The sequence below is a fragment of the Poecilia mexicana genome, unplaced genomic scaffold (assembly GCF_051168715.1).
Source record: "Poecilia mexicana isolate PSO_F unplaced genomic scaffold, ASM5116871v1 scaffold_2, whole genome shotgun sequence".
Taxonomy (NCBI): domain Eukaryota; kingdom Metazoa; phylum Chordata; class Actinopteri; order Cyprinodontiformes; family Poeciliidae; genus Poecilia; species Poecilia mexicana.
In genome coordinates, this window is record NW_028263371.1 from 42,602,903 (window position 1) to 42,630,165 (window position 27,263).

The 27,263-nt window shown below is 39.9% G+C and overlaps 1 protein-coding gene across 1 annotated transcript in view; it reads left to right on the plus strand.

The window, feature by feature from the left end:
- osbpl6 (oxysterol binding protein-like 6) overlaps positions 1–27,263 on the plus strand; it is a 42,678-nt gene that overhangs the window by 6,258 nt on the left and 9,157 nt on the right. Inside the window, exons 2-16 of the mRNA XM_088001088.1 lie at positions 3,440–3,685; positions 11,456–11,578; positions 11,775–11,828; positions 13,325–13,438; positions 13,530–13,700; positions 16,263–16,407; positions 16,581–16,684; positions 18,162–18,254; positions 19,058–19,226; positions 21,416–21,546; positions 22,803–22,910; positions 23,321–23,452; positions 25,071–25,158; positions 26,433–26,686; positions 26,895–27,032. Coding sequence (XP_087857214.1) covers positions 3,539–3,685; positions 11,456–11,578; positions 11,775–11,828; positions 13,325–13,438; positions 13,530–13,700; positions 16,263–16,407; positions 16,581–16,684; positions 18,162–18,254; positions 19,058–19,226; positions 21,416–21,546; positions 22,803–22,910; positions 23,321–23,452; positions 25,071–25,158; positions 26,433–26,686; positions 26,895–27,032 — 1,971 coding nt within the window. The 5' untranslated portion in view covers positions 3,440–3,538. The remainder of the gene's footprint in view (positions 1–3,439; positions 3,686–11,455; positions 11,579–11,774; positions 11,829–13,324; positions 13,439–13,529; positions 13,701–16,262; positions 16,408–16,580; positions 16,685–18,161; positions 18,255–19,057; positions 19,227–21,415; positions 21,547–22,802; positions 22,911–23,320; positions 23,453–25,070; positions 25,159–26,432; positions 26,687–26,894; positions 27,033–27,263) is intronic.

Genomic DNA, 27,263 nt, shown 5'->3' on the forward strand with positions numbered 1-27,263 from the left:
ATCACATAGAATAGGTCATATATATATATATATATATATATATATATATATATATATATATATATATATATATATATATATATATATATATATATAGATTTATATAACACAAACGACAGTAAAAACTAAAGTTGTGCGGTGCTGGGAAGATCAGTCAGATCAGTGTTGTAAGTGTTGCATTAGAGGAGATTGTATGGTGTGGTGCAAACCTACGGAGCAGAGCAGAGGGAGGTTAGTTGGTCGTCACGTTTTAATTAACTGAGGAAGTCCATATAACAGCAATCGGTTCAGCAGGGGTCGTCTCAACGTGTGAAAAAGCTGTGAACACAAGGCACCTCTTCTTTCCAGTGCTCAGTTATGCATGAGTTTGTTTTAGTTTGCCTCATAAAACAACACTTTTACCGAACGCTTTCATTTTCCAGTTTACATTTTTTTTTAATCATTAGTGGCTGTTTGAAATTATTGTCACAAAGAGGGTTTGCATATGTTATTCCTCAGCCTAGAAATGTTCATTAAAAGTGAAAAACCGAAGTGAAAACAAATAGTCTGATTGTGTTTTCACTTCACTGTTGCTGCAGTCGCTTCACATCCAGTTTTGTTTTTCATATCCTGAAAGACGTGTGGCCGTAACTTAAATGTCATTAACGTTTACTGACAGTACACACTGATTTTTGCTTGCAAACTATAGGTTGTACTTACTGTGATTAATAATGCATCGGAAGAGTGAAATTTAGATTGAAAGCACATGCCACTTCTGCTTCTTACTAGGTCAAGGAGAGCGGATGTGTTAAATAGGCAACGCATTGTGTGAACCGACTTAGCGCCTTGTCTTACAGTGGCTTACACCCTGGCTGGCTTAAGACAAGGCAGAGTGGGGATGATGACGCTATCGCAGGAGCTGAATTATAGATTATAGTGCATGAGAAAGCTGCACAGTCGCATGTGAGCATGCTCAGTGCTGCTGAGCGGACTCAGGGGAGGTTCCTCATACACGGGAGAGCCTAACCAAAACATCCTGCAGTTAAAACCACAGGGTGCTCTGAAGCGGCGTACACCAGTATCTGTCCACTGGATGAACACAGGCTGCTGATGACAAGACTCATCACTGCCTATTAGTTTGACATACAGTACAGCTATCAGTGGAAACACTTTGGAATATGTCTTTAGCTTCATGTTGCAGCAAAATGAAGAACAAAAATATGTCTGAGCAATAACTATAATGTGCAGTGGATAAAGCCAGTCTAATAATAGATATTATTTCTGAAGATGTCTGTGCTGCACCCTGATAATCATTCAGTGACAGAAAGGCGTACTATTTAGCAAAATTAAAAGACCAAATGTGATTATATTTAATCTTTTCTGTAGGAAAAGAAAGGGGGTGGTTTAAATGTGTGCTTTTTGTTTTTCGATAGGTACATGTGGAGTTGCCAAGAGTTCAGGCAATTTACACAGCAGCCCTGCAGGCAGTGTTATGGATGTCAGCATGTGCCATGACTAATGATGAAAACGGGGACTCCCCGCTGCTAGCCGAGCCGGTGTTTAACCAGATGTTTTGAAGTTAACTGATACAATTATTTCAGGAGATTACCTCACATTTAGCACATTTAGGTTTGAAAGGTTATCGATGTCGGTTGCCTGTGAGCTCTGGGTAGGCCTCTGCCTTACAGCGCGTTGTTTAACGTCCTTATTCGTTTGGTATTTTCTCTTAAATATTCCAATCTAATTAAATGTTTAAAGGGTTTATCGTTAACTTAAATGGTCCTAATAATCACGTCAGTAACACGCTGAAGTGGTAATTATGTTCTCAATGTAACTACAGCTTTTACAATCATTAAATTTTAGCTCACGACTAATTATCACACAATCAATTGCGATTAATAGATAAATGTGTTGTTTTTTTGTTCATTAATGAGGTTTTTTTTTAGCACTTGCTGCTTTTTAGTAAGGTTGTGAATAATGCGAGCTGCACAATGAAGTTCACTTCACATTCTGTTGCAGAATCCAAATAGCCATCGGTTTTGTATACGGAAACCCTCCAAAATGTGTAGAAATGTAATTTATCAAAATTTTAAAAAATAATTGATATTAATGTTTACCGGTGTTAAATATTTTAACTTTGGGAAAAACTAGATGTTAAAATAAAAACGCAAACACATTTTTGTTGTGTTTTTTTGTTTAATCAATGAAACAAATTGATCTCATTTTGTAGAAAATGGATCTGTAATTTATGCTAAATTGTGACTCCATGTCCTTTTCTTGTTGTTGAGATTAACCAACAAAACTTTCAGAAATCATATACCTTTCTTTAGAGGGAAATGAGGTTTATTTGAAGCGCTATACATGGTCCCCAGGCCGCACTTTGAACACCACTGACCTAAAACCTGCTAAAAATAACAATGCAGGTCATTTTGATCGCCTGGTTCTGGGTCAAATGTAATGATCCAGTCCTGGGTTGATTGATAAGCAGGATGGGTTTGACCCAGCATAAACGGTTAGATCCCTGACTCAGAAAATGGGTTAAAGTGACTCAGGTCTAAATAAGACTAACTAATGAGCGGTTCAGCTAGGACAGCAAAATTTCAATACATCAAACTACTGAACCAGAAAAAGAATAAATGAACGCTTTATTGCCGATCACGTATTAGTTTTCTTTTTAAACTGCCGTAAATGTTTCTGATGTTGCTTGATTCGTGTTATTTTTATGGGGGGGCATCTTACAGATGATGTAATGCAAATTTCAATTTTTATGGACAATTAAGTTTTTATATTTTTCTTTTACGTAAAACACTGTATAAAATAATACGTTTTCTCACTACCTCTATAGCCATAACGTTGAAAACAATGGCAAAAAAAGTAAAGTTGTAAAAAACAGTTAATATAAATACTTTGCCTTTTCATATCGACAGTACGAGCAACTATTTGACTTGAAATAGGGCTAACAGTGCAGGCCAAACAGGATAAATGTTTATATATGAAAAAGTTGCAAAAAATATTCCTTGGGGATTATCAGGTCACTTTTGAACTGAAAAACCTTTCTTGATGAAATGAAAGAGATTATATTTTTTATCCTTGACAGTCCAAATTGTTAATTAGCACAACAATTAGTAATACTGACTGATAATAAAAGAGAGTGATCAGTTGAGCTTTTTGATGATCATATCTCGGCTTAACGCTTGCTGAGTAATCCTTAGTGGCAGTAATTTCACAGCATAGTGGATAAGCTTTACCCAGTTACTCAACACAAGTGCTAAGAAGAAGAAGAAGCCAGGCTTCAAAGAAATGCTGAGGGTCAGTCAGTTTCTCAGATTAACGCGCTGAATTAAAGGAGGCTCGGAGCCGTTCAGATGTGGTAATTCTAAAACTCTTTTTATAAAATCACTTCTGCATTGCAGCGCGGGTTGAGCGAGTGGAATATGACTCCCTGATCATTGTGTTTCAGATGAGCAGCAGGCTGTGAGTGTGAGGACGTCTCAGAGGATGTGCCCGACCTATGGGCCCCAGTGCTGAGGAAGCTCCGCAGGGCTGACCGGTGGCCAGCATGTCTCAGCACCATCAGTACCAGCGAGGCCCCCACGGCCGGACCATGAGCACCGAGGAGAGGAGCTCCACGCCAGTGAACAAGACCTCGGTGCCGGTTCAAAAGAGCGCCTCCTCCTCTTCCTCGTCCCAGCGAGACAGCCGGCAGGTAACGGATCTTCTAACTTCAGCAGGTTCCTGAGAGTGAAGCTGGAGCAGCGATGAAATTCTCAGGAGTGAATGTTGGAGTACTTTGGCTGTCGGGGGGACTCTGTCAGTAAGGATCAAGGAAATAGTAAATTATGACCAAAACATGTTGCTATGCAAAAGTATTCACATAAATAATTATCTGTTTCACGTTTTGCCACATCAAAACAAACTTTTTTTCCAATTTCGTTTTTTACATATTCTATTTGTAAATCTAAAAAGTGCAGAGTTCATTTAAGAAGAAGACCAAAGCTGAACCGAAGACCTGCCCATTGGACCATCATGCAGTTGGGATTTTTTTTTTTTTCTATATCAGAAAAAGACAAACTAAGAAGAGTTGATGGAAAGATGGATGGAGATAATTAAAGGGGAGTCCTTTAAGAAAAGCTATAGAAAGTGGTGCTACAGTAGAATGGTTCAACAAATTTAAGTGTTTGAATCCTCCACCCAAATTTAAGAGCAAAATTTAACTTAAGATAAATTTCAGTTTCTACACGAGTACTTGCAGAAGAAGGTGGCTATCCATCCCACTAAAATGCTTTGAAACATTGAAATCATAGCCAAGGCAAACACATAGGTAAAAGAAGCAGCTATGCAGACATTTCTGCAGGCGTATTCATATGTGCCAGAATTCCCTTTAATCATTAGTCAGCCATATGCTGAAATAGCAAGATGCGACAAACACAGATGGATGTTACCATAACAGCTAAGCATTATGCATTCATTCCTCGTGAAAGGTTAAACACAATTAGATAAACCTGCTGCCCAACCTTTGCAAGATATGTGCTAGTTAGCAGACTAATCAGCAGAGAAAGAGCAGTCGCTACCAAATGAGCTGCGCTCTTATGTCACAGTTCACAGAACGGTGGCTCAAACTTAACCCCTGCGTTAAGTCATCCAAAGCCCCCGGCCGCCCTTCCTCTCCTCTCGGAGCTGCTGTGTCACTGTGGCCGCACGGAAACGAGACACCCATACTGGAATCTCTGACATCACTGCTTTTCCGTCGGCACTGGCTGGTGAATATTTCATGAGAGACAGGCGAAGGCTCGGTGCCCCACTGAACATGTGGCACATTCTGCAAGGCCCGGTGTGGACGGCCAGTTTTGTCTGCGCAAGAGCAGAAGAAAGAAAGCCGATCTGAGGAATTGGGACAGTTAGCTGAAAGCCTGCGGCTTGATGAAGCAGACAGTTACCCATTCAGACGCTCCAGCTCATTATCCCTTTCTTGGCTGCAACCTTTTGATGAAAAGGTTCTCCGCATTTCCAGTTTTACATGGAGCCTGTCCAAAGTAGCCTAATTGATGAAGTCAGATACTAGACAAGCTGGAAGCTGAAAAAGAATTAAAAAAAAACAACAACAAAAAAAAACATTCTCTTCTATTGAACTATTGTAATGCTTTTGTAGCCGTTGGATCAGAATCTTGAATGAAATTTGATGGTTTTGCAGACCGTCTATGAAGCTGCATTCTCTTTTTGGATCCTGTGTGTTTGGGTTTTACTTGACAAATCTTACCAAAGAAAGAAAAAGGATTTGCTGCTCTGCAGAGCTTCCCTCTCTGAAAATAGTCATCTTAAAATTAAAACATTGGTCTTTTTTTTTTTTTTTTTATCTCATAGCCCTATTTATATATTTCTTAAGGTCCAAAAATCCCAAGTCTTGGGGAAATCTGACTTGTGTGAAGCTGCCAAATCAGTTGCAGATAAAATTAGGGGGAGACAAAGAGCAGATGTTCATAATACAGACTAAACTCTTGAAATGAGGATATGATTAGTTTAACATTAGTTCATTTAGAGACTGCAATGACTGGATGTCCCAAACACTACAAAATAAAGAGACAAACGATCAGACTTGGCAATGGATTACACAATTACACAACTGGCCTGCTGTACTGCTGGGGTTGTGTCTCAATAAACATTAACATTCCACAATAGAAATTCCCTTCTTAATTTATTTAGTAAAAATAACAAGACCTTCAAGAAGTCAAAGGAAGGAAAAAGGAAGAACCAAAGGATGAAAAAAAAACCATACCTTAACATACATTATGCATATTAAATTAGTTTTAGGGAAATACTTTGTAGAATAACAATCGCATGTCATAAAATGAATAGATAAAATATAAATAATTTAAGTCAGTAGGTCTAGATTATTTGTGTCGTCATAAAATCTATTGTAGGGAGGATTGGGAATGTGTTGCAGCTGGGACGCTGGGCTGTGATTGGTTGTTTCATGTATGCTGTTGTCTGTGATCTGCCACACATTACTTATGAGTTATCAGAGAAGTAGAGCTAGAAGGCCTTTATGCTAAAAACCAACATAAACGGTAGTTTCTTGTGGTGGGTCATCACGCTTCCCGTTTCACTGGGTGGGTATGTGAGGGGACCCGTGGCCCTCACAGACTGCTCTCTCACACTTGATAAATCAGAGAAAAGGAGCAAGAGAGAAATAAGTGAATGGGACGTTCTCATCTGAAGCAGGAGTTTCATCTGCTAGAAACCCACACATAGTCGTACCTCACATTTAAAACATTGACGGCATAAGTGAGCCTACCCTTGTTACATTTGAAGTGGTGAGGTTAATTGAGCTGTCTGTGCAGAACTGAAATTGGAACAAAGCTTCTTCACGATGAGCTCATTCAGTTTTCACTTTTTTTCCCCAAGCACATTCTGAACCTTCTGCTCATATTAGCTTCAGCATCAGGAAAATAAAGCTACATTTGAGCTTTGATGGCGAATGTCATGTATCCATTATGTGTGAAGCTACGGATAATCTTTTTCTGACTTTATGCATTCCATACAAAATATCATCTGCTTTGTAATTTTATGTTGGCTTTAGATGCTCTACCAATGACCTTTGTTTTGTTGGGCTTCAGTGATTTTTGTGGAAAAACAAAAGCAATGCATTCTTGTTTGGGGAAAGCCTTAATGGGATCCTGACCTCATTTTTGAATCGATACATGTCAACATACTGGCTGCTGATGGCTGCTGTTCACGCCCTCGTGGGAGCAATTAGGTGCTCCACCTGCAGTAAGCCCAGTTTCACACAAACGCATGGACATGCATCTAGTTCACAGACATTCATAGGTCCAAAATTCCTGAAATGCACCATTAAAACATCTTGCTTGGAGGCATCAGGACAATAAACAGCGTTTTTTTTTCTTCTTTTAAATCTATCTGTATGTTCGCTACACTAGTTTGGTAGAAAGTGCTTTCTTTTCAAATGGAAAAAGATACTGGGGATATTTCTCAGAGCTGCACCAGCCTACGAGTCATCAGATGATACGTTTAAACTTGTGTAACCGAATCTGGTGTGTTTACGCTGTGTGCAGGCCTGTGCTTCTCTCAGGATGTCCACATCCTCTCTGTGTGGAAGCCAGGCCTCTTACTCTAAGCTTTACTGCTGAGCCAGCCAAATACTGCGGGAAAATACACCCTCAAAAACAACTGCTATGTGGTTTGTAGCTGCTGAGATATCATCTTCCACTGGCGATTGTGTTGGTGTGTGAGGCGTGAATAGGGTGCAAGTTTTTTTGTTTGTTTTTTTTTTATCTACAGGTTCTGTTTTGTTATGCAAGTGATGGAATTTGTAGTTTTTGGTTGCTACTATGGAGTTTAAAACTACTGTCCAATTTTTGGACAGGAGTGCCACATTTGAGCATGCTTGTTCTGTTGAGAAATAATTGTTTTTTACTGTAGCATGGACCACAGTTTTTGAATTTGAATTTAATTTGTGCACAATATTCCTAGATGCCATTTCCTGAACAAGTCATGGACTTGTCTTGAATCAGACACACACACACAGATATGGAGAGGACAGACCGAATAGAGCCAGTGGAGAAGACCACCAGCTACTCCTTTGGAACGTTGTACTTCTTGAGTTGCTGCAGAAAGTACGATTTCTGCTGGTCTTTCTTCCGAACACTGCCTGTGTGTGACGTGATCCACAGCAGACACTGTGTTGTTGAGGATTACGAGGCGGGGCTGAATTCAAATATGCCTAAATTAAATGTAGTCTTCTTAAAACGCAAAGCCGAATTATCCAAGCTCCTTGTTCTAGAAAAAAAAAAAAACTATTTAAAGGTGTCAATGCCTCATGTAATTCATTAATCGCAAGCAAGTCATTTATCAAAGATCATATTTCTTAGAGTGCATGCACACAACATGTTAGGAAAAACTGACAGACTGTGCTTGTGCGTCACTGTCTATGCCCGAGACATAATGTGGTCTCCAGAAGCAGGCTGTGGCACTGATATTTATAGGGCTGATTTAGCCTGAGGTCTCCCCAAAGAGTGTTTGTCCTTTTCTCTGCTCAGTGAAACCTTAACTGCAACAGTTTGATTCATTGCATCAAAGGTCTGCTGTGGCTGTGTGCCATCGGTGAAACTCTGAGGGCCTGTCTCATGAAAAAGGCTCGTCTAGATTGAGTACATTGACTAAGCTGATTATCGCCTTTACCCAGCGTAATTTCTGGTTCGAACGAAGCCGTTTTTCGGGATTCGAATATCTAATTTGTCAAGAAGACGTACGTAAATTTGCTGACTGTGAACGAGCAAATTTGTGAGGCTAATCTCCTTAAGGATCTTGACTTTGAAAAGCAGGAGGCCTCTTACGGAATCTGCCACAAAAAAAAATTCTCCGATAAAGGAGTAAACTTGCCAAGAGGGACCAGCTCATTCAGCTGTAAATTATTCTGCAGCGAGATCAATGAACGGAAGCAGAGTGCAGGAAATCACTTTGGCTTAATTCAGTTCAGTTCTGTGGGCTGCGCTACCAAAAGCAGCAACTCTTATTGTGGGCCCCATTTCCATGTAAGCCAGTAGTCAGCATGTGCCTTGGTATTTACGTGGAGTCGGTGCCGTGGATCTTTTTAATGGTTTGGGAAGGGCAATGTATTTAAATATTTGCAGCACAAGCAATTCTTTATATAGTGTATCATTGATTTATCAGTTCAGACTCATTTAAAAGTCTGATAACAGACGGGAAGTTTGCCTGAGGCTTTCCTCCATGACAAATGTTTCATTATCGCCCTATATGGCATTACGTGTATACAATAAGCTGCAGCTGTTGTGTGTTAAATGAAGAGGCATTGCAGTATAACCTTTTTTGCAGGTAACAGCTGACTTGTAGCGTTGGTGTATGTTTTAAAGTCCTCCACTTCCCCATTTTCACAAGGCATTTGCCCCCGCAGTGAGTGGAGGAATATGACCTCATTACCACCCAGATCTGTTTGCCGACTTGTTAGATTAAGCAAGCTGTTGTCCTCCTTTGTTAAATGTCCTGCAAACCAAGGGTAGGTGTCATCATGCACGCCCGGCGAGACATCTTGAAGGTTGTAGCGTCACATGGTGCAGCGAGAAGCCACAGGCTGTTTGTTGCTCGAGAAGCGAAGCTTGTGCATACTAAGTTGACTTTTTTTGTTTCAGAAGCTACAATGCTATTGACTCAAGTGTCAAATTCAAAATCTAATCAAATGCATTAAGTGCATCTTATTTAAAGATTTGATCAATTTGGCTAAAGCTGACCTAAAAGAAAACAATTTGTTTTTATAATTTTCCTTCATTTGCATCTTCTGGTGTGATTTTTTTTTTTTTTTTTTTGCCTTCAGATCCTTTAAAAGGTCATTGATTACTTGGTTTTTAATGCAGTACGTACATTATTAATCACAATTTTCACTTTGACATTTAATGTGTCTTACATTTTTGTGTACTTTGTTAATTTTATCAGGTCATCTGTCTCAGCCACAAGCCGTCACAAGGAACTGTTACTCTGCTTTCTTGTGTTTAGGGCTCCATGCTTAGATCAGTTCTCTTTAGTATGTAATGTTTACTCCATGTGTAAAATGACACAAAAAAATTGATTTTCAGCTGTTACAGAGATATCGATATGTGCAATACTGCAAATTTAAAGAAGTACTTGAGTGAAGTATCTAAAAGGCTAACATTTTTCTAGCATCATGCATTCGTGTTCTGCTTGCCAATAGTTTATTTGGCCAGTTGCATGGAGTTTGACTGCTTGCTATAGACATAATTGATATATATTTTAGTGACTGTAGATGCCATCGCTGACAGAAAGGTGTTAAAACATTATGATGGCTGAAAAGAGAGCAGACTGATTAATTCACTATTTGATTTTCAATATTAACGCCACGTCGGATGCGTCTTTTTCTAATATCGTGGAACCCTAATTTCAAACAGTTGTTTCTAATTCATTTTTAGAAACAGGTTGTGAATTTACTGCTGACGCTCTAATTCACACAGGATCAGAAGTATACATACAAACTCAAAAATGTGCATACATACTCTCATGTTTGGTTAAATGTGCCTTAGTAAATTGCAGAGAGCCAAACACAGACTGGATACTAAACAACTCTTACCAGAATCGGTCTGGCTCATTTACGTTGGACGATTTCTTGGCACTGACCCGGCTTCTAAGCAGAGTCCATACATTTTTAAAAGCGTTGAGGTTTGGGCCATTCCGGCAACTTAATCTTACTTTAAATGTAATGTGTTTCGGATCGTTGTACCAGCAAAGTGCTACCTCTGCTGAAACTGACCTGGGTCACATTTTCAGGAACATGTCATGAACCACCAGGTTCAATGACTAGATGGTGATACGGCAACTTATTGTGGAAACAGTTTAACGTCAGCATGGTCTCAGGGAGTGACAATCAAGAAAGATTTCCCTGCTCTGAAATCAACACTTTCAAGCTGTCTCCAAAATCCTTTGCAGTCAACTCAAACCACCAACTAGAAACACTGGGAGAACAAAAATGTCTCTAATTTAAGGTAAAATACAGACTTTTTTTTTTTTTTTTTTTTTTTTTACAGTGAGGTTAAAACTTGAACACAGGCCTCTGAACTGTCCTTGAGTATCATCCATGCCAGGAAACCAACCGATTTAGATTAATTATGCCAAATTTAATAAGTAGAAAGATTAAATGCCAAGACAGGAATATGCCGGGCCGGTGATGTTGGCTTACAAAAGCATATGGTTTCTCTTGCAGCATGCAGTATATTTGCATGAATATCAGAATCTACAATATATTCAAACCTGAAATGTCCAATGTGTATTTTTTGAATCCACTGAAATTTTGTTGCATCATCATTTATGTCTGGAAAGAAGTACTGTTGAAATACATATTTGAAAGTTTCAAATTACATGACAGCGATAGAGATACCAATCCTGACCAATAAAAACTATTAACTGCATTAATTTGCAGGTATGTATTGGCAGCGACCCCCATAATTATTTTCTTCCTTTAGTCCATGAAGAGCAACAGCATTTTCTTTAGTCAAACTGATGGTTCCACAGAGAGACAGAAAACAGGATCATGTTTCTTACTCTGTTACTGGTCATATTGCTGCTATCAAATCAGTGACCTTGTCCTCCTGCCTGTCTCCTCCTGAGGGACAAAGGTTGGATGTCACCTGTCCCTGCATGACCTGCCCACCGTTCCTCCCCCAGAGGCATCATTTTGATTTACAGACCCTCTCAGAGCTGAAAGAGCGTAGTCAGGAGAAAGCTAATGAGGTGGAAATGCTGAGAGAGCACAGGGGGACTGTGTTTTGTTATTTTAAAGCTGGCTTAAGAGAAGCACTACACGTGTTCCTGTTTTTCCTATGACAAGGCCATATTTTCTTTTTATTACAGCCTGCGCGTGTCCTGTTTGTGTATCACACCAGAGGAGTGAGTGGATTAGCTCTGACACGGCTGTGTATTTTTCTTCCTCTTCCAGGAGGCAGACAGCTGGGAAATAATCGAGGGACTGAAAATCGGTCAGAGCAACGTCCAGAGGCCCGACAAACATGAAGGTTTTATGTTGAAGAAAAGGAAATGGCCCCTGAAAGGGTGGCACAAGGTACGATCCAGGGGCCAGGCCAGACACAAAAGCTTTCTCTTCTACAGAGAATGCACTCTCAGACTCATCCATCACCAAACTGTGTGCTGAATATTAAAAGGGCGCTTCTTTGAAGTCGTTCTCTTTATCATTTTTATGGCTTTGTTGTTATTTAACAACAATTTGGTACTACTGTTTTTTTTCTTTTATTCTGCAGCGTTTCTTTGTTCTGGACAACGGCATTCTGAAGTACTCCAAGACCCCTATTGATGTAAGTAATCCTGACCGTCGTCCCTGCAGGCAGAAACAGAGCTGCCCGGCCCTGACCTCTGCTAGGATAGACAGCGAGTCAGCTGAGACATCTGCAGCGTGTTGCGTCTGCGCGAAAAGCAAAACTGTCCGACAGAGTGGAGACGCGACGCATGATGGTGACAAAAACATTTTAGTCTCACGCATTTTGGATTCTCGTGTCTGCAGTGGCAACAGTGCGATCAACATTTGTTATGAACCTATTAGGAAAACGTAAAATGTAACGCGTGCAGAAACCACAGAAATTTTACATATTAAGAAGATAAGCTGTGTTGTCCAAACAGTTGCTCCTGGAAATCTTTAGGTTTATTGTCAACATTTGAAATTTGCGGTAAGCAAATTAAACGAGAGCTGCTTAAGCAGCGACATAAAACTAATATTACATGGATTATAACCAAATCTTTCACTAAAACTTTCTTTCACTGATTACTGCACTCATGATTCAACCTCCTGAATTCATCACTGCACACAGATTTACAGATCGAATGCATTCTCAGGGACTCCTGATGTAACCAATCGAGGGCTTCAATAATTGCATTTTACTGCATGTTGGAAAGATGGCTGCCCAAAATGTTTAGAGAACGTTGCCTGGCACAAACAAGGAAAACTGTACAAAAAGATGGCAGAGACCCTGAATCTAACTCGAGATACATGTGAAGGTGTCATCAGGACATCCTGGGAGAAATATCTTATCGTAAACCAATGTCAAGCTGAAGCTTGGGTGTTCAGGCCTTCAGACAACAATAATCCAAAGGATATCTCAAAGTCCACAAGGGTTTGGTTTCAGAAGATGTGTTAATAGGTAATAAAGAGGAGGGAGTTTTACCCTGACTTGAAATCTTTAAAATTGTGGCATTTGAAAAAGGCGCTTGCAGCATGGAAATCTTAAGAGCATCAACGTTTTGTCACCATCTAAGTACTGTGGGCAAGATGTGGCATGTGCTTTTTTGTTTTCCCCTTTAGACTGTTGTCGCACAGTAAAAAACGTGGAACACCGAGTAACAGGCAGGTACTGAGAGTCCAAGTTTTATTGGGGCTGAAGGACTTCCGCTTTGCACTTTATTGAACAATTCTGTTGCCCTTAAATCAAAAATAAATCCTTGTAGCCTTTATATAATTGAAGACAAAAGAGCGTTAGTGAACTGGAGACCTTTGACCACGATGGGTTAAGATTCCTCATGAATCCAGCTGATGTTTTGCAGTCAATCATGTTGTCCACAGGTCGTACCAGCAAAAGGATGGTTTACTAAATACGAAAGATGCTTTTCATGACCAAATCTAATCTTGGTCATGAATCTCATATTGACTCCAGGCTTGTTTTTGAAGTCGTCTCTCATATGATCATTTAAATAAAAAGAACTGTTCAGATAAATCTTTGAGTCCCAAATCTGTGTCAGAGATACTGATAATGTGTTTAAATTATGAGGAGGCCTGGATGTTTTTGCCAAACGTCCACAGATTCAAAGGGGAAAGCTTCATGGCAGCATCGACGTCGGCCTCTCTGTCATGTCCATCAAAAAGAGGGCGCGTCGCATCGACCTGGACACCGAGGAGCATATTTATCATCTGAAGGTAACACTTGAGATGACTCACTGTATCAAGGTGAAAAACAGCAGCTGGGTAAGTGACAGAGGTCAGCGTTGGTCATCTGCTTCCTGTCCAGGTCAAGTCTCAAGACATCTTTGATGCCTGGGTGTCGAAGCTGCGCCACCACCGACTCTATCGACAGAATGAGATAGTGCGCTCTCCCCGGGAGCCCACGATGCGAACGTTTCCTCCTCCGGCTGCCATGGAGACGCCCCAACCCTCCCCAATTGTAGTAAATGAAACAAAGGTGAGCTTCTTTTCACTTTCTCCTTCTGTTAAAACTAAAATATGGGGGAAACGACATTTACATGTTAACATTTATCTACTCTTTTTTTTGTATGTATGTAAACACATGATGAAAGTGAAAAGAGGAAGTTCTGTTCAGGGGCTAAATTGGCTCCTTGGTTTAATCACTGCCATTATTCTGATATCCTCATCACAATTCCTAAACTAACGAGAGAATTACTTGCATCATTTGTAAAAGTCATTCCAGTTCTGGATAAACACTGGAAAGTATTTTTATTTCCAGATTATGTTCATCATTAATGTCAATAAGTTGTATCCTTCTTTCCTCAAAGGCGATTTTTTTTTATTTTTGCTGGTTTCATATTTAAAACCTGACCTCTGGAGAAAATTCTGCCTTAAACTCCCTGCAAAGTTGTTTTTTTATTATTATTACTATCAGAATTTCAACATGGAAATGCATAGAAACTCAGACCATTAAGATAACAAAACGGGTTGCCCATTCTCTGTAAGAGCGCTTGAAGTGTGAGTAAATGTGAGCACAGGGCCAGAGAAGTTCCTCCTGGGAGTGCTGCCGAGTCACATGGAGGCCATTAGAGGTGATCAGTAGGATTTGGATCCCGAGCAGCCGGCTGCAGCACGATGAGCTCTCCCTGAAGATTGGCTCAAATGGAAGGCTTCGGTCCTGGAGTCAGAATTATCTGCTGCATCAAACACTGCTGGGAGCCTGGAACAAAGACGGGTTCAGAGTGGCAGCATTTATTCAAGCTCAGCATAATAGCTCATTTCTACAGCAGCTTTTGTAGAAGTGCTGGTTGAGGACATAGTGTAGGGTCGGTGTTCTGTTTCCCGATGGGTTCTGTGTAAAATTGATCCAACTTTGATGAGCAGTCATACGTTTTTATGTTCTCGTCATCAGCATTAATGCTCCATTGTGGGGTTTTCATGATCATCAGTAGGACATATGTTTTTTTGGGGGTTTCTTTTGTTGCGACGCCCTTTCTATGCACATATACATATTATACATCATTGGAAAGTTGGGATTCCTGAGATTAAAGTGACGGATGCCAATCATAACTGTAGAAGCAGTAAGTGGTTTTGTCAAACCACTTGGAAATTCAAAATAATGTCCAGTTCACTGGACATACACTGGATAAAGTCTCATATAATTGACAGCACAGAGCCCTTTTGAACAAAAACAGACCTTTCGCATCCAGAAGAGTGAAATTAACGTACTCCAATAAAAATAGTTAGCTGCTAAAATCCTTCAAAAATTCTTTTGGATGTGTCTGTTTCCCACAAAGTTGTGTTTGTTTTGTTTGCTTTGTTTTAAGTGCTCTGCAGGAAACTCGACGAGTAATTCTGAAGCATTTTTTTTTTTTTTTTACATACAAGCTCAGATACACCTGCAGTAATATTTAGGTAAATGCTCCCTTGCAAGTTGCACCTAGACCACACTGTTACCATCAACGAGCTTCTTGTATGATTCTTGCAAGATATTTGATGACACCAAAATGAGTGGAGTCCATGTTAAAAACATAATTCTTGCATTTTAAACAAGATTCAGTTCACTGAGCACTACATAAGCTCAGTGTTAACCTGGTTTATGTTTTCCAAAACCTGTTTCGATGAGTGTGGCATCATTTTCCGTCTCAAGTTTCAACTAGCAGCCAAACAGGCCCTCAGCATGATGCTGTCACCACCATGTATTACATTTGGAACTGCGGCTATGGGTTTAAGAGCTTCTCCTCAGCTCTCCCGATCACTGATCCAAATAGCTCAAACTTTATCTTGTCTCACCGTAAGAAACTCTCTACTGAGAGCATTTAGCTCATCTTCTAGTTTATGTTTGGCTTCCTGGGTTGTTCTCGGTCTGTAGATGTAACAAAAAGAGAGAAAAAAGAAGAAAGAAAATGGATTTAATTTCCCATTATTTAAATATTGTTTCCTAGGAAGGAAACTGCCTTCCTTCTTTACTGCCTATGTTTTCCTCTTTTTTCGCCTTACTTTTTTGTCATGTTGGCATTTAAGTTGGCACACAAGTGTAGGCAAAACCAGAGGCGGACGGTAAAGTGCAGAGTATTTCCTGTAACAGATTAATGGTGGAGTGATTCATAGTACGCATTTTTGAATCTGATTTATGTAATTTCAACCCAGTAGCAAATTGAAAAACTAAAACGGATTTTAATTTGTTGATTCATTTCCTGGTTTCCAACAATTTTTTTGTCTCCACATGCTTCATTACTAGGCCAAATAAATTAAAAGGTTATCAATTACACAGAAAAACTGAGCTTTTCTTCTTAGTCCAAAAAAAACAACAAAAAAAACATCTAATTTTAATCGCCATCTTGCTGCATTGTTTTTATAAAACTGCTTTAGTTGATCTAATATTAAACTTGTTTCTTATAAAATAATCTCTAAGTGAATCCCTTCTGCTTTAATCCAGAATATTTCCTGGGTATCATAGCTAGCCAGAGGTCTGGCCTAACTTGTGTGCAATAGAATCTGACGCGTTGCCTCGGACAGATCAGCCCGTCTGACCCTGTCTGTCATCACCTCACCTCAGCAGGCCAAGTCCAGCAGCTTGCCGTGGCAGCCGGCGGCGCCCAGCAGCAGCAGCAACAGCAGCCTGCAGGCCTCCTACAGCAACGGTCAGAGCAGGGTGGCCGCTTGGCTTCAAGAGTCAGAGGAGATGGACAAGTGTGCAGAGGGTGAGCGAGACGAAAGGCCACAATTTGGGATTTCACAAAAAAGTAGATTTTACAAAACAGTAGATTAAATCAATCGCCGCTGAGGGATTTCGATAAATCCCTCAGTGGCGGATGTGACTGTGCCATAACACGTAATGAGTTTGTGAGTCGGTGGGTGTGAATTTCATTTCCAGAGCTCGCACGTTGCCAGTCTAACCTGACCGAGTTAAGCCGGTTGTTGCAGAGCCTGGAGATCCTGCAGAGAACCCAGTCAGCGCCCAACTTCACAGATATGCAGGTAAAACGCACAGCCGAGAGCAAATACAGAAACACACGCATAGCGGTGTCGAGGATGAAATTCTAGTCAGCACTTCATTAAAACTTTTTTTTTTTTTTCAACTGGAAGGTTTGCTGCTGGTGAGACGTTTGCATACGTTATTCATTGGCATGAAGATCATGTTCATTTTGAGCTTTTAAAGACAGACTTAATCTGTTTATCTGTGAAGATGCAACAGCTGTACAGTAGATAGTGTCTGCTATTTTAAAAACAGAATAAGGTGGACAAGCTTAACCACAGAGTCAAAATCATACATACTGGTTCTAAAAAAATAGCAATAATAGAAGTTTTAGATGTGTTTTTTTTCTCTTATTATGATTTTCATTAATTTGTGTATTTTTGTTCTTTTTTTCCTGAAGCATCTTGTGATTTTTACCTGTTAATGGTGATATATTAAATAAACTTTAAATAATTATTGCTGCATATAATCATTCTTCTTATCCACATAGGTAAATCTTATTTAAATTGCTTGGTTTCCTGGCACAAATATCTTTAAAAACATACAAAAAACCTGCTATATCAATTGCAAAAACCAGTTTTGATGGCTGCTGATGATCATTGTCCTGTTGGAACTCCCAAATGTGTCCCAAGTTTCAGCTTTTGAATAATATTTGCACCTTTAAAGTCTCTACGTTGAAAATAAATATATATCCATGCCCTTGATGAGTGTACGTCTCACCAGCAGCGTATGTGTGTGTATATATGAGATACAGACAGAGAGGAATCTTCAGGTAAAAATGGAGACGATTAGGTCTTTTGTTAGCTGGAGTGAGAAATGTGTCCCATTAGTTGCCGACATTTCATTCCTCTCTCACCATTTGCATGGCATGTGTGTTGCTCCCTAGCTGCACTGTGGCTGCTGACCTTTGCGTTGCAGCGCCGCATACACAGAATAACAATGCCTGTGGCAATGGCCGTCAGTGGGCGGTTAACCGTTTAAGAAATTAACGTACGACGCTCAACTAGTTGTGAACTGAATTATTTTACGAAGTATATGAAACCAGCAAAAGTAAAAGATTATAACAATTGAATTGCATTCATGATTGTTGCTGAAGAGTCTGAGTGAGATTTAAAATATGCAGCCACTGTGTATTTAAGCTTTAATCCATTTAGTTTGTGAACCAAACTAAAAGGTGTATAAGATTTCGCAACACACATGCTACACTGTCACCTGACACATCCAGCACATATAACCTATCATTATCTATTCATTTGTTGTGTATTATAAGTGTTTGGCTCAAATTCACAAATGAAACAACACACCATCGTTTTGTTTGCGGCCTAATTTTCTTTTTTTTTTTTTTAAAAAGAAAAAAAAAAGCTGTTCTTTTATGCCATTTCACTGCAGTCTGTGTCCGGCTAATTCTTGCTTTTTTTGTGTGACGTGTTTGTCCTGTTAACCTCCCTTTGCACTGCTCGATCCACATGTGCCTCAAAGGCCAATTGTGTAGAACTGTCAAAGAAAGAAAAGCGCTTGAACAGAAGATGGAGAACAAAAAGTGTCGGCAAAGATGCGAAATTCCAACTGCAGGTAACACACATGCACACTAGCAAACAATATAAGTGGGTTAGGCTTAATGCTTTTTGCACATCTTTATCGGGGATGCCCAAAAACTGAGAGGGTGTTGTAAAGAAGTCTAAGGCATTTTCTAAAATAGGAGCAGCTCGTGCTTCAAAATGCTACAACAATCATGTCTCATAAAGTCGCAGTATCTGATTCATTGTGAGACTTTAACCCAGTTAACACCCAAATATTGTTCTTTTATTTTTCTCCTTTTAATCAGGAAATAATTATCTCACCATAATAAAAATAAATAGCTGGTCTGCACTGCCGCTCACAGGAACCTGTATGTCATGGCTTGAACACTTTTTGCTGATACACCTTTTTTTTTTTTTCGCTTAATGTATAAATCTATAAGCTGTTTGCTGACACAACTAATGGGGTTTCAACTTTTTGCATAAAATCCTAACGTCAACGCTAAAATTAAGGTTAAATCCTGTAAATAACCCTTTTTGCATGTTTCCAGAAAAAAAAAAAAAAACTAAAGGATGGCGAAACATTTCCGTTATTTTGACCTTTCACTTTGATTTTTATAATTAGAAAAGACGCACTAAACAGAATAATTTATTTTTTTCAAAGGAGTATTCCTTTGATTTAACTTCCACTGAAAAAACATAAAAAACAAATATTTTTGTCAGATTAATTGAACAGATTGAGTTTAATAGATGAACATTTGGTTTCTGGCTTGGCAGCTGGTTCTGATTGTAAGACAAAGAAAAGCGCAGCACTGTCGTGTTTCTGACAGTAGTTCTCTGCGGTTGTGATCTCTCCAGGTTCCTCTGTCTGCCAGCATGTCGCCTGTCCGCCTCCACGCCTCCAATCCAAACCTGTGTGCTGAACTCGGGGACTACCAGCCCCCAGTTTCTCGCCTGTCAGACAGTGTGGAGTATGCCAGCGACTACATTAAACTTCAGGAGGAATTCTGCACCATTGCCCAGAAAGGTAAGCAGGCGGCTGCTGAGCGGTTAATTTGTTTTATTAAATGTTTCTTTGCATTTGCAAACAATGCAAAGAAACATTTAAATCTCTTTGACTATTTTCCACACTTTTTCTCACGTTAAAACCACAAACTTCAGTTTATTTTTGTTGCGATTTGATGTGATGCGTCAAAGCAAAGTTCAGCAGGTCTGTAAACTGGAAGAAAATGGAAATTTCACCCCAATTTCTTATAAATACTTTCTGACCAGATTCTCATTTGGATATAGGTCTAGAATTTTTCTGGCTCATTCCAACACTTGACCTGATTTAAAACATGAGGTGAACTTCAGTCCAAGACTTTTGGAGCGCCCAACAAGATTTCTTTCTGTATCTTCCTCTAGTTAGGTCCATCAATCCTTCCATCAACTTCTGACTCATCATAATGGTGACAGTGCCACGTTTGGGACAATGTTGTAGGTTTCTAATAAACCCATAATGTTTGCGTGAATGTTTGTCGTCTGAAAATATCGCCCTCTTCCACATGTTTGCTGTTCGGCTTGAGTCAAACGTCTTGATTCTTTCAGCAGCAGCTTTCTTGCCGTCTTTTTGCATGACTGATTTTGTTCTCTCTTCAATTTCAAGACTGCACAACTTGTGCTTCTTCTTTAAAAATATATAACTTAAATTATCTGGGTTCAACCTGTCTGTTTAGGAAAACATAAATCATTAGCTTCATAAGCTTGTTAAAAAAAACAATAACATGTCGCCTAAATGTAAGCCTCTTCATTTCATTGCTCTTTTTTTTTTTTTTTTTTGCTGTAATTGCATTTCAGTAATCTACTGCTTAAAAATGTATCATCTCGAAGCAGTGAACATGTTGACTGATGCACCTCGGAGTGATATGAATCACCTGAGCGCTTGTTCATTTCCATTGCTTTTTGATGAATTATTGTCACTCCGGCCGATCAAGTGCATAACTGAATACAACTGTACCTGCTATAATAAAACATTTTGTCCTGCAAGTCTGGAAACCACTTCAAACTACAAATGGCACAATAAAGGTCAAAGCACAGATGCAGCTCAGCACAAATTGGGATCATTCCACATTAAATATTGATGAAATTCAATAAAAGCAGCGATGATATTGGTGTTGTAGTTTGTTGAGGGAACAAAGATTTAGGAATTTTGCTCTCAGGTGCAAATTTAAAAAAAGATCCCTGCAGGTTAGAAAAGTGTTTTAATTCTGAACCTCGGTGTAAAGGCAGATTGGGCTCCTGGGTTTAGGAAAAAGTACATTAAAAAAAAGAAAAATAAAGAAATGAAGATACATTCTTAACATCAGACTACTTTTTCATTTCATAGTTACATTCTAAGAGGAAAATGTATATATATTTTTTTATCTTTTCAGTTTCAGAAACAGGCACATTTTTTGTCATAGTTAAATCTGTTGAACATTTCCATGATCATAAGTTTTATTTTCTTCAAAACAACTATATTCAGTTTATGCAATTTATACTGATTCTCACCGGGCTGAGAACCAGTTTCTTCCCTTCAGGCGTCAGACTCCTGAACTCAAGCTGCACCTAATACAGCTTCATCTTATAAATTATTTACACACACACACACGCACACACACATACATACATATATATATATCACACAATTACTTTATTATTTATTTATTCATTTTCTGTGTAGTAAATTAGTTAATTTGGGACCTGAGTTTGAATTTCGTACCACAAACAAGCAAGGTGGTATGACGATAAAAAATCCTTGAATCCATGAATCCTCAATTCAAAAGAACATCTACAAGCAAAGAGACAGACCTCAGTAGAAGATGCAGTTCTACCTAATGTGGCAACCAAATTAGTTTTTTTGTAAAACCGCCAATATAACTTCATCTTTTTAATCTGCATGACTGCATTTTGTCTCCAGAATGAGGGTCTTTGTCCCGGTATGCATTTTGGTCCTGTTTTACTGCAGACAATGTCACCGTCTGCGAGTTTCATTACTGCGAGGTGAAACAAAATGGCAAAATTAATGTAATTTGAATGAGCTTTGATGTGAATCTGAACATTTACAGACTTGCACACATTGAGTTTTAACCTTTGCGAAACTTTTCCATCTTCTAATATGTCGAATAACTCAAGGGAGGATGTGCTTTCTTACTCCGATTGTGAACAGTTTTCTGCTTCTTTCTTGCTTCCCCACAGTCCACTCTCTCCTGAAGTCGGCCTTCAACACCGTGGCCATAGAGAAAGAGAAGATCAAGCAGGTTCTCTCTGAGCAGGAGCAGTCTGACCAGTCATCCCAGATCATCTCTATCAGGAAGTCTCTGTCGCTGGTATATTTCATTATTTATTTATTTTTTCTCCTCCTCACCTGTAATCTGAACTCTTTGCAGGCAAATGTGGCTACTTTTGTGCCGTAAAGGATCATCATTTTGGAATGGGGAAATGACACAAATATTTTGTTTACTTGTTACCTCAATTTACGTTTGAAGAAATCACACAACCCAATGTGCGTTCTTAAGAGTCTCAGACAGCACAATTAGGAAAAGATGACTTGTGCAGATGAAAGCAGAGTCGAGCGAGTCATGAAAGCCCAATCATCTTTTCCCAGTTTAATTGGTGATGGAGGGAGATGTGCAGCGCAGTTCATTAACCAAACTCCTGAGGGCTGTCTCTTTACTCCAGTGATTTAATTGGACTGTTCCTCCTTCTAACTGTTGGCATAATTTTAGTGAAATGTTTCACTCGCTGCTTTATCTCTGTTATTTCCTTAATTGGCTGTTAGTATGTGACATGGCTCTCTCAGGCTGCAGGTCGGATTTCCCAGCGAAGCTCTGTGGGAGGTTGATAATCTGTGGTTAGTAGTTGCCATAGATACAGCAGTTTTAGTACCTGGAGCTTCAATGGGAGGATCTATATTTAGTTCACCACACGTTTCTTCTTTTACTTATTTTAATAACCACTTAACACGTTTGGCTCGTTTGCTACATCTCACAGTAGTTTGCTTCTTGATGCCTTGTCTCTAACCAGGGAAGAGACCTAATCCATTTTTCACAAAGCATTTAATGCTAAATAAAAAAAAATTTAAAAAAATCCGCTCTTGTATGGAAAAATGAAAACTGAGCATGAAAAACGTCTACATTTCCAGATTCTGTTCCTTATGTCATCATCTGAAAGGTACAATTCTAAATTTTAGAAACAAGAGTCTTTTTACATTGATTTCTACATAAATTATGTCTTTTAGTTTTAGTATTCAAATGTTCAGTTTTTCTCAGCTGATGGCTGTTAAAGAGATAAATCCCTAAATTATCATTTCACTGCTTTTGTTGCCTCGACATCAAGGGTCTCAAACCTAAACCAACAAAGCCTGACACCCTAACTGGCCAAATTGACTGTAAGCTACATAGTTTAGTTATTCATTTAGTCTTGTTTACACAAGGACAAACCTAAAAGCTGCAGGACACTGACCATCGAGGGTTACAGTTTGGCTTCTCGGCTCTAGACTCTTTGTCTGATTTGGATATCTGGCCGATCGATTAATTGGTGCGTCTTTACTGAAAACGTTTGCGTCACGCTTCTTATCTTTCAGGCTCTAGCCCAGAACGCGGAGCTCCGAAGCCGCCTCAACCGCATCCACTCTGAATCTATCCTGACGGAACAAGTTGTCAGCGTGAACATCATCGCCACGCCTGATGAGGTAGGTCACCGCTGTCGGTCTCTCTCTCTCTCTCTCTTCCCGTGTCGATATCAATAAGATCACATCTGCCAGGGGACGTCCAGGTTCTTGCAGCGCTTGCTTATTGCGTTTGTCTATGGCGTTATTGATTCCTGTCCCAAAGATTTATGCTTTTTTTCGACGGACCCTGGCGAGTAAGCTTAAATGAACACCATTTGATGCAGAACCCTGACACCAAGGTTAATAGAAAAGATGACTAATTCAAAAAGGACGGGGGAGCGCGTCCCGTGGCGACGAAACACATGTTGTGATATGAGCTCGCCGTTGCTCCCTCGGGTGCTGCTTCTGTTCCCGTTTGCTCAGGTCCGCTCGGCTGTCGTCGCGTTGAGAAAGGATGAACAAACGCCGCTTTTGCTTGTGTTTGCCTGCAGGCCGTGGAGCAGATGGGGATCCCTCTGACTCAGCAGGCCTCTAATGAAAGCCGACTCTCCATGTCGGAGTCTGTCTCCGAGTTCTTTGATGCGCAGGAAGTGCTTCTGTCAGCCAGCTCGTCGGAGAACGAGGTACAAACAGACAAGGGGGAGTGAAGATGTTTAGAGACTGGCAGGTGTGTGTTGTGACTGGGGTAAATTAAGAGATGGGTTAAATTGGCTCTTGTGCTGGAAAGCCAAAGAGCTCTCGTTAACCAGACGGTGGTTAACGAGAGCAGCTTGAAAATTAGATTTTGAGCAGAAGGTTTAACGCTCAGACACTTTAAAACAGCTTTTTCTTCTCTGTCCCCTTTTTTTTAAAAGCAGACTGTTGCATTATATCCACCAACGTCTATGTATTTTATTTGAATTTTACTTAAATGACCAACACAGCAGCGATGATGATGCTTATTTGTGAAGTGGAAGCAAAATTTGGCTTTGAGTTTTGCAGAACCACCGTTAGCTGTAACGACTCGCCACTTTCTTTAATTTACCCTTAAGTGTACATTGATGTTACCAGTTGTTGAATACATGTTAACCAAAGAAAAGAAGGGCTTCGTTTAAGGTTGGGAAGATGTACAGAAGTCACAACTTCAGTGTAAAAGTAGTGAAATAGATGTACATATTGCTGTAATCTAAACCAGAGGTACAGTGGACCGCCAGTATGAATGGCTGGCATTTCCAAATACTTGAGATCTCCTCTAAAATTGTTTATTGCTGCCTATTTTCAAAACAACAACTATACCTTAATATGCTTTAATGTGCTCTGTGGAATCTGCAGAATCAGTCACTCTCGGAGGTACAACCAATCAGCAGCAAGGATAATAAATAGTGTTCCTGGATTGGTTGCTTTCAGTACCGCGTCAAAGTTGCATTGCTCCTTGATATTTCAGCTTCTGAAGTTGTATTTTCTTACGTCTTCGTATTATAAATATGCAGATACAAGAATATCTGCGAGTAGCCGAGTTTTCCATGAACAATTTGGAGAGGACAAATCTAAGCACGGCTAAATGCCTGATAGTTGCTGTAAAAATGCATTAGAATAAGTGGCTTTTTATGCCATAATCATATTTATTTATTCATTATTTTTTTGCTCTAGTGTATACCACTGACAGAATGACCTTCTACAAATCTGACTGTGCTTCCAACGGTTTTGGCTCATAGTGTAGTTTTTAAGGCAACAGATTATCCCACCTGAGCTGTGGCTCTCTGCAGCTTCTCCAGAGTTACCATGAGGCTCTTGGTGGCTTTTCATGTTAATGATGAAATAAACCATGACCCTAAGGCAGTGGATGCACAGGGTTTAATATAGGGACCATAAATAAGTCCCTCTGCATGCTACACTTATCTTTTATCTTCCACTCGACTCTTTGTTTTTCCTCTGGTACATATAATTCAAATTAAATATATTGAAGTGTATGTCAAGGTCACAAAATATGAAAAAGAAATTGGGGGTGTAAATACTTTTGCTTGGGAAGTAGCTGCAATGCCCTCCTTTCTGATGCCTTCGCTGACCTCTTTGTGTTCCCATATAGTATGAAAATGCTGCAGTCTCTCCCACTACTATTACCGCAGTAACACATATAGTTGCTGCTGCAGTTTTTTAGCCAAAGGCAAACTACGTTTTGTGTGTAAGGCTAATCTGCACCGTGCTCTGATCAGTCAGTAACGCACCGCCTCTTTCCTCGCTCTCCACCTGTCCCTCTCGCAGGGCTCAGACGATGAGTCATACGTCAGCGACGTCAGCGATAACATTTCTGAGGATAACGCCAGCGTGACCGACAACGTCTCCCGACAAAGTAGGTCCGGTTTCTGCGCCACCACGAGCATCCGCAGTCTCGAAAGAGAGACCAAAAAAAAAAAAAAAGAAAAAAAAAAAAAGAAAACGAGTCAAGCAGGGAATTCCTACATGTCCCATAAGCTGTGCCGCTCCCTTCAGTGCCACGCACAAACTGACAGACGCACGCTTTCACTGGCGAAACCATTTATCAGTGTTGCAGAGGCAGTTGACTTTGCAGTGCTGCTCTGTGCCAAGGGCTTTTCTCGGGCTTTATGAAGCAGTCGGGAAGGGATCTCCCTCCTTCGTCTCTGTCACGTCCCACACAGAGGAGGAGAGGAGGCAATAAAGCGCGCAGGAAAAGAGAAAATACTCTGTGTTCCTACTAAATGAGGTTCTTATATTGGCAATAATATTTCGAGGGGTTTGATAGATTATTAGAGCCGCCAACGTTTAGTATCTGTTTTATAGTCTGGGGGGGAAAAAAAGGACACTATTCTCTCAGGAAACAACACTCCATCGTAATACAATCCTGACCAGTTCACTACTTCACATTCCAGTTTCACTCCTTGTTTCAGCTGATTACAAAGACCAGTTAGTGCTATTTTAATTATTTAGTGTCCAGAAATTATTTATAACTTTTTAACTTATGTGTCTGCTGCATCTTTATTTTGTCTTTAGTAAATTTGTTACCATTTTATTTTACAAAGCCAGCAAGAAAAAATATTTAAGGAACTTTTTTTTATTTATTTTTTAATAAATAATAGTGTTGATTATTTATGGAACCTCAACCATATCCTATGAAGTCAGTTTCACTGAAGCAGAGTTTAATTTCTAATTTACTTTTTAAAAATCTTTATGATTTATCACACATTGGCAATCTATGTATGTCTGAGGAAACAGAAGTGACACAGATGCCCACAGATTAGCCATTCTTCAAAATGGGGAAGACGAGAGAATGAATGTCATTCCACAGAGAGGTGTAAAGCCAGACAATGTGCACATTTTATATCTGGAGTTAAAGCAACAAGTTGAAAATGTCAAAAAAAAACATCCCTAACGACCATCAGATGCCATCTACATACCAAGCAGTCTGGCATATAAATAAATGAATATACAAAAAAAAAAAAAGTAAAATCACCTGTGTGATTTTACTAATCTGAAACATAAAACCCCAAATCAAAGGAGAGACAAAATCCACCAGAAACTATTTCTTAACATGGAATATTTTTAGCTAAACGTTGGTCACTATCCTCTCAATATCATCAGACTCACACTGTTGTTTGTTTTCCTCAGTGGCCAACGGGGACTTTGCTGGCAGCGCTTTCCGTAACGGGCAGCGCATCTGCCTGCCGGCTCCCTGCCCGGACACCAGCAACATCAACCTGTGGAACATCCTGAGGAACAACATCGGCAAAGACCTGTCCAAAGTGTCCATGCCCGTGGAGCTCAACGAGCCGCTCAACACGCTGCAGCGCATGTGTGAGGAGCTGGAGTACAGCGAGCTGCTGGACAAGGCTGCGGAGACCGAGGATCCCTTTGAGCGCATGGTAAACAAGCACAGAGTTTGAGTTTGAGGTCATCTGATCTCAAACCTGCAGATGAAAGTGTTGCGTTTAAATCTCACTCAGCTGTTACTGGAGGGCTTGTCCGTCCGGTGCTAATTGCTTTTAACCTTCGGATCGGGTTCGAATCCCCCCGGCGTTACAACGAGCCGCTCAATCCCTTCTCCTTCCTGTCGCTCCGGCTCCATCACAGGTTCTCGTCGCCGCTTTCGCCGTCTCGGGCTACTCCTCCACTTACTACAGAGCAGGAAGTAAGCCATTCAACCCTCTGCTTGGAGAGACTTACGAATGTATCCGGGAAGACAAGGGCTTCTGCTTTTTCTCTGAGCAGGTAAGTCTGCCAAAGATGATTAATGTCGAAATGCATTTAGGCGCGTTTGATGGAGCAACGTGGTAAAATGTGTCTTTGTTCCAAATGAAGTCTTTTTAGACCTGCTTTATTATATTCCTATATTTGCGTTATTCTCTAAAAAAAAAAAAAAAACTAGAAAGAAAAGAAACTTGATGGAACATCAGTGCGAATGTTATGAGAAATGTGACTCTTTGTGTTCGATCCTTCCTC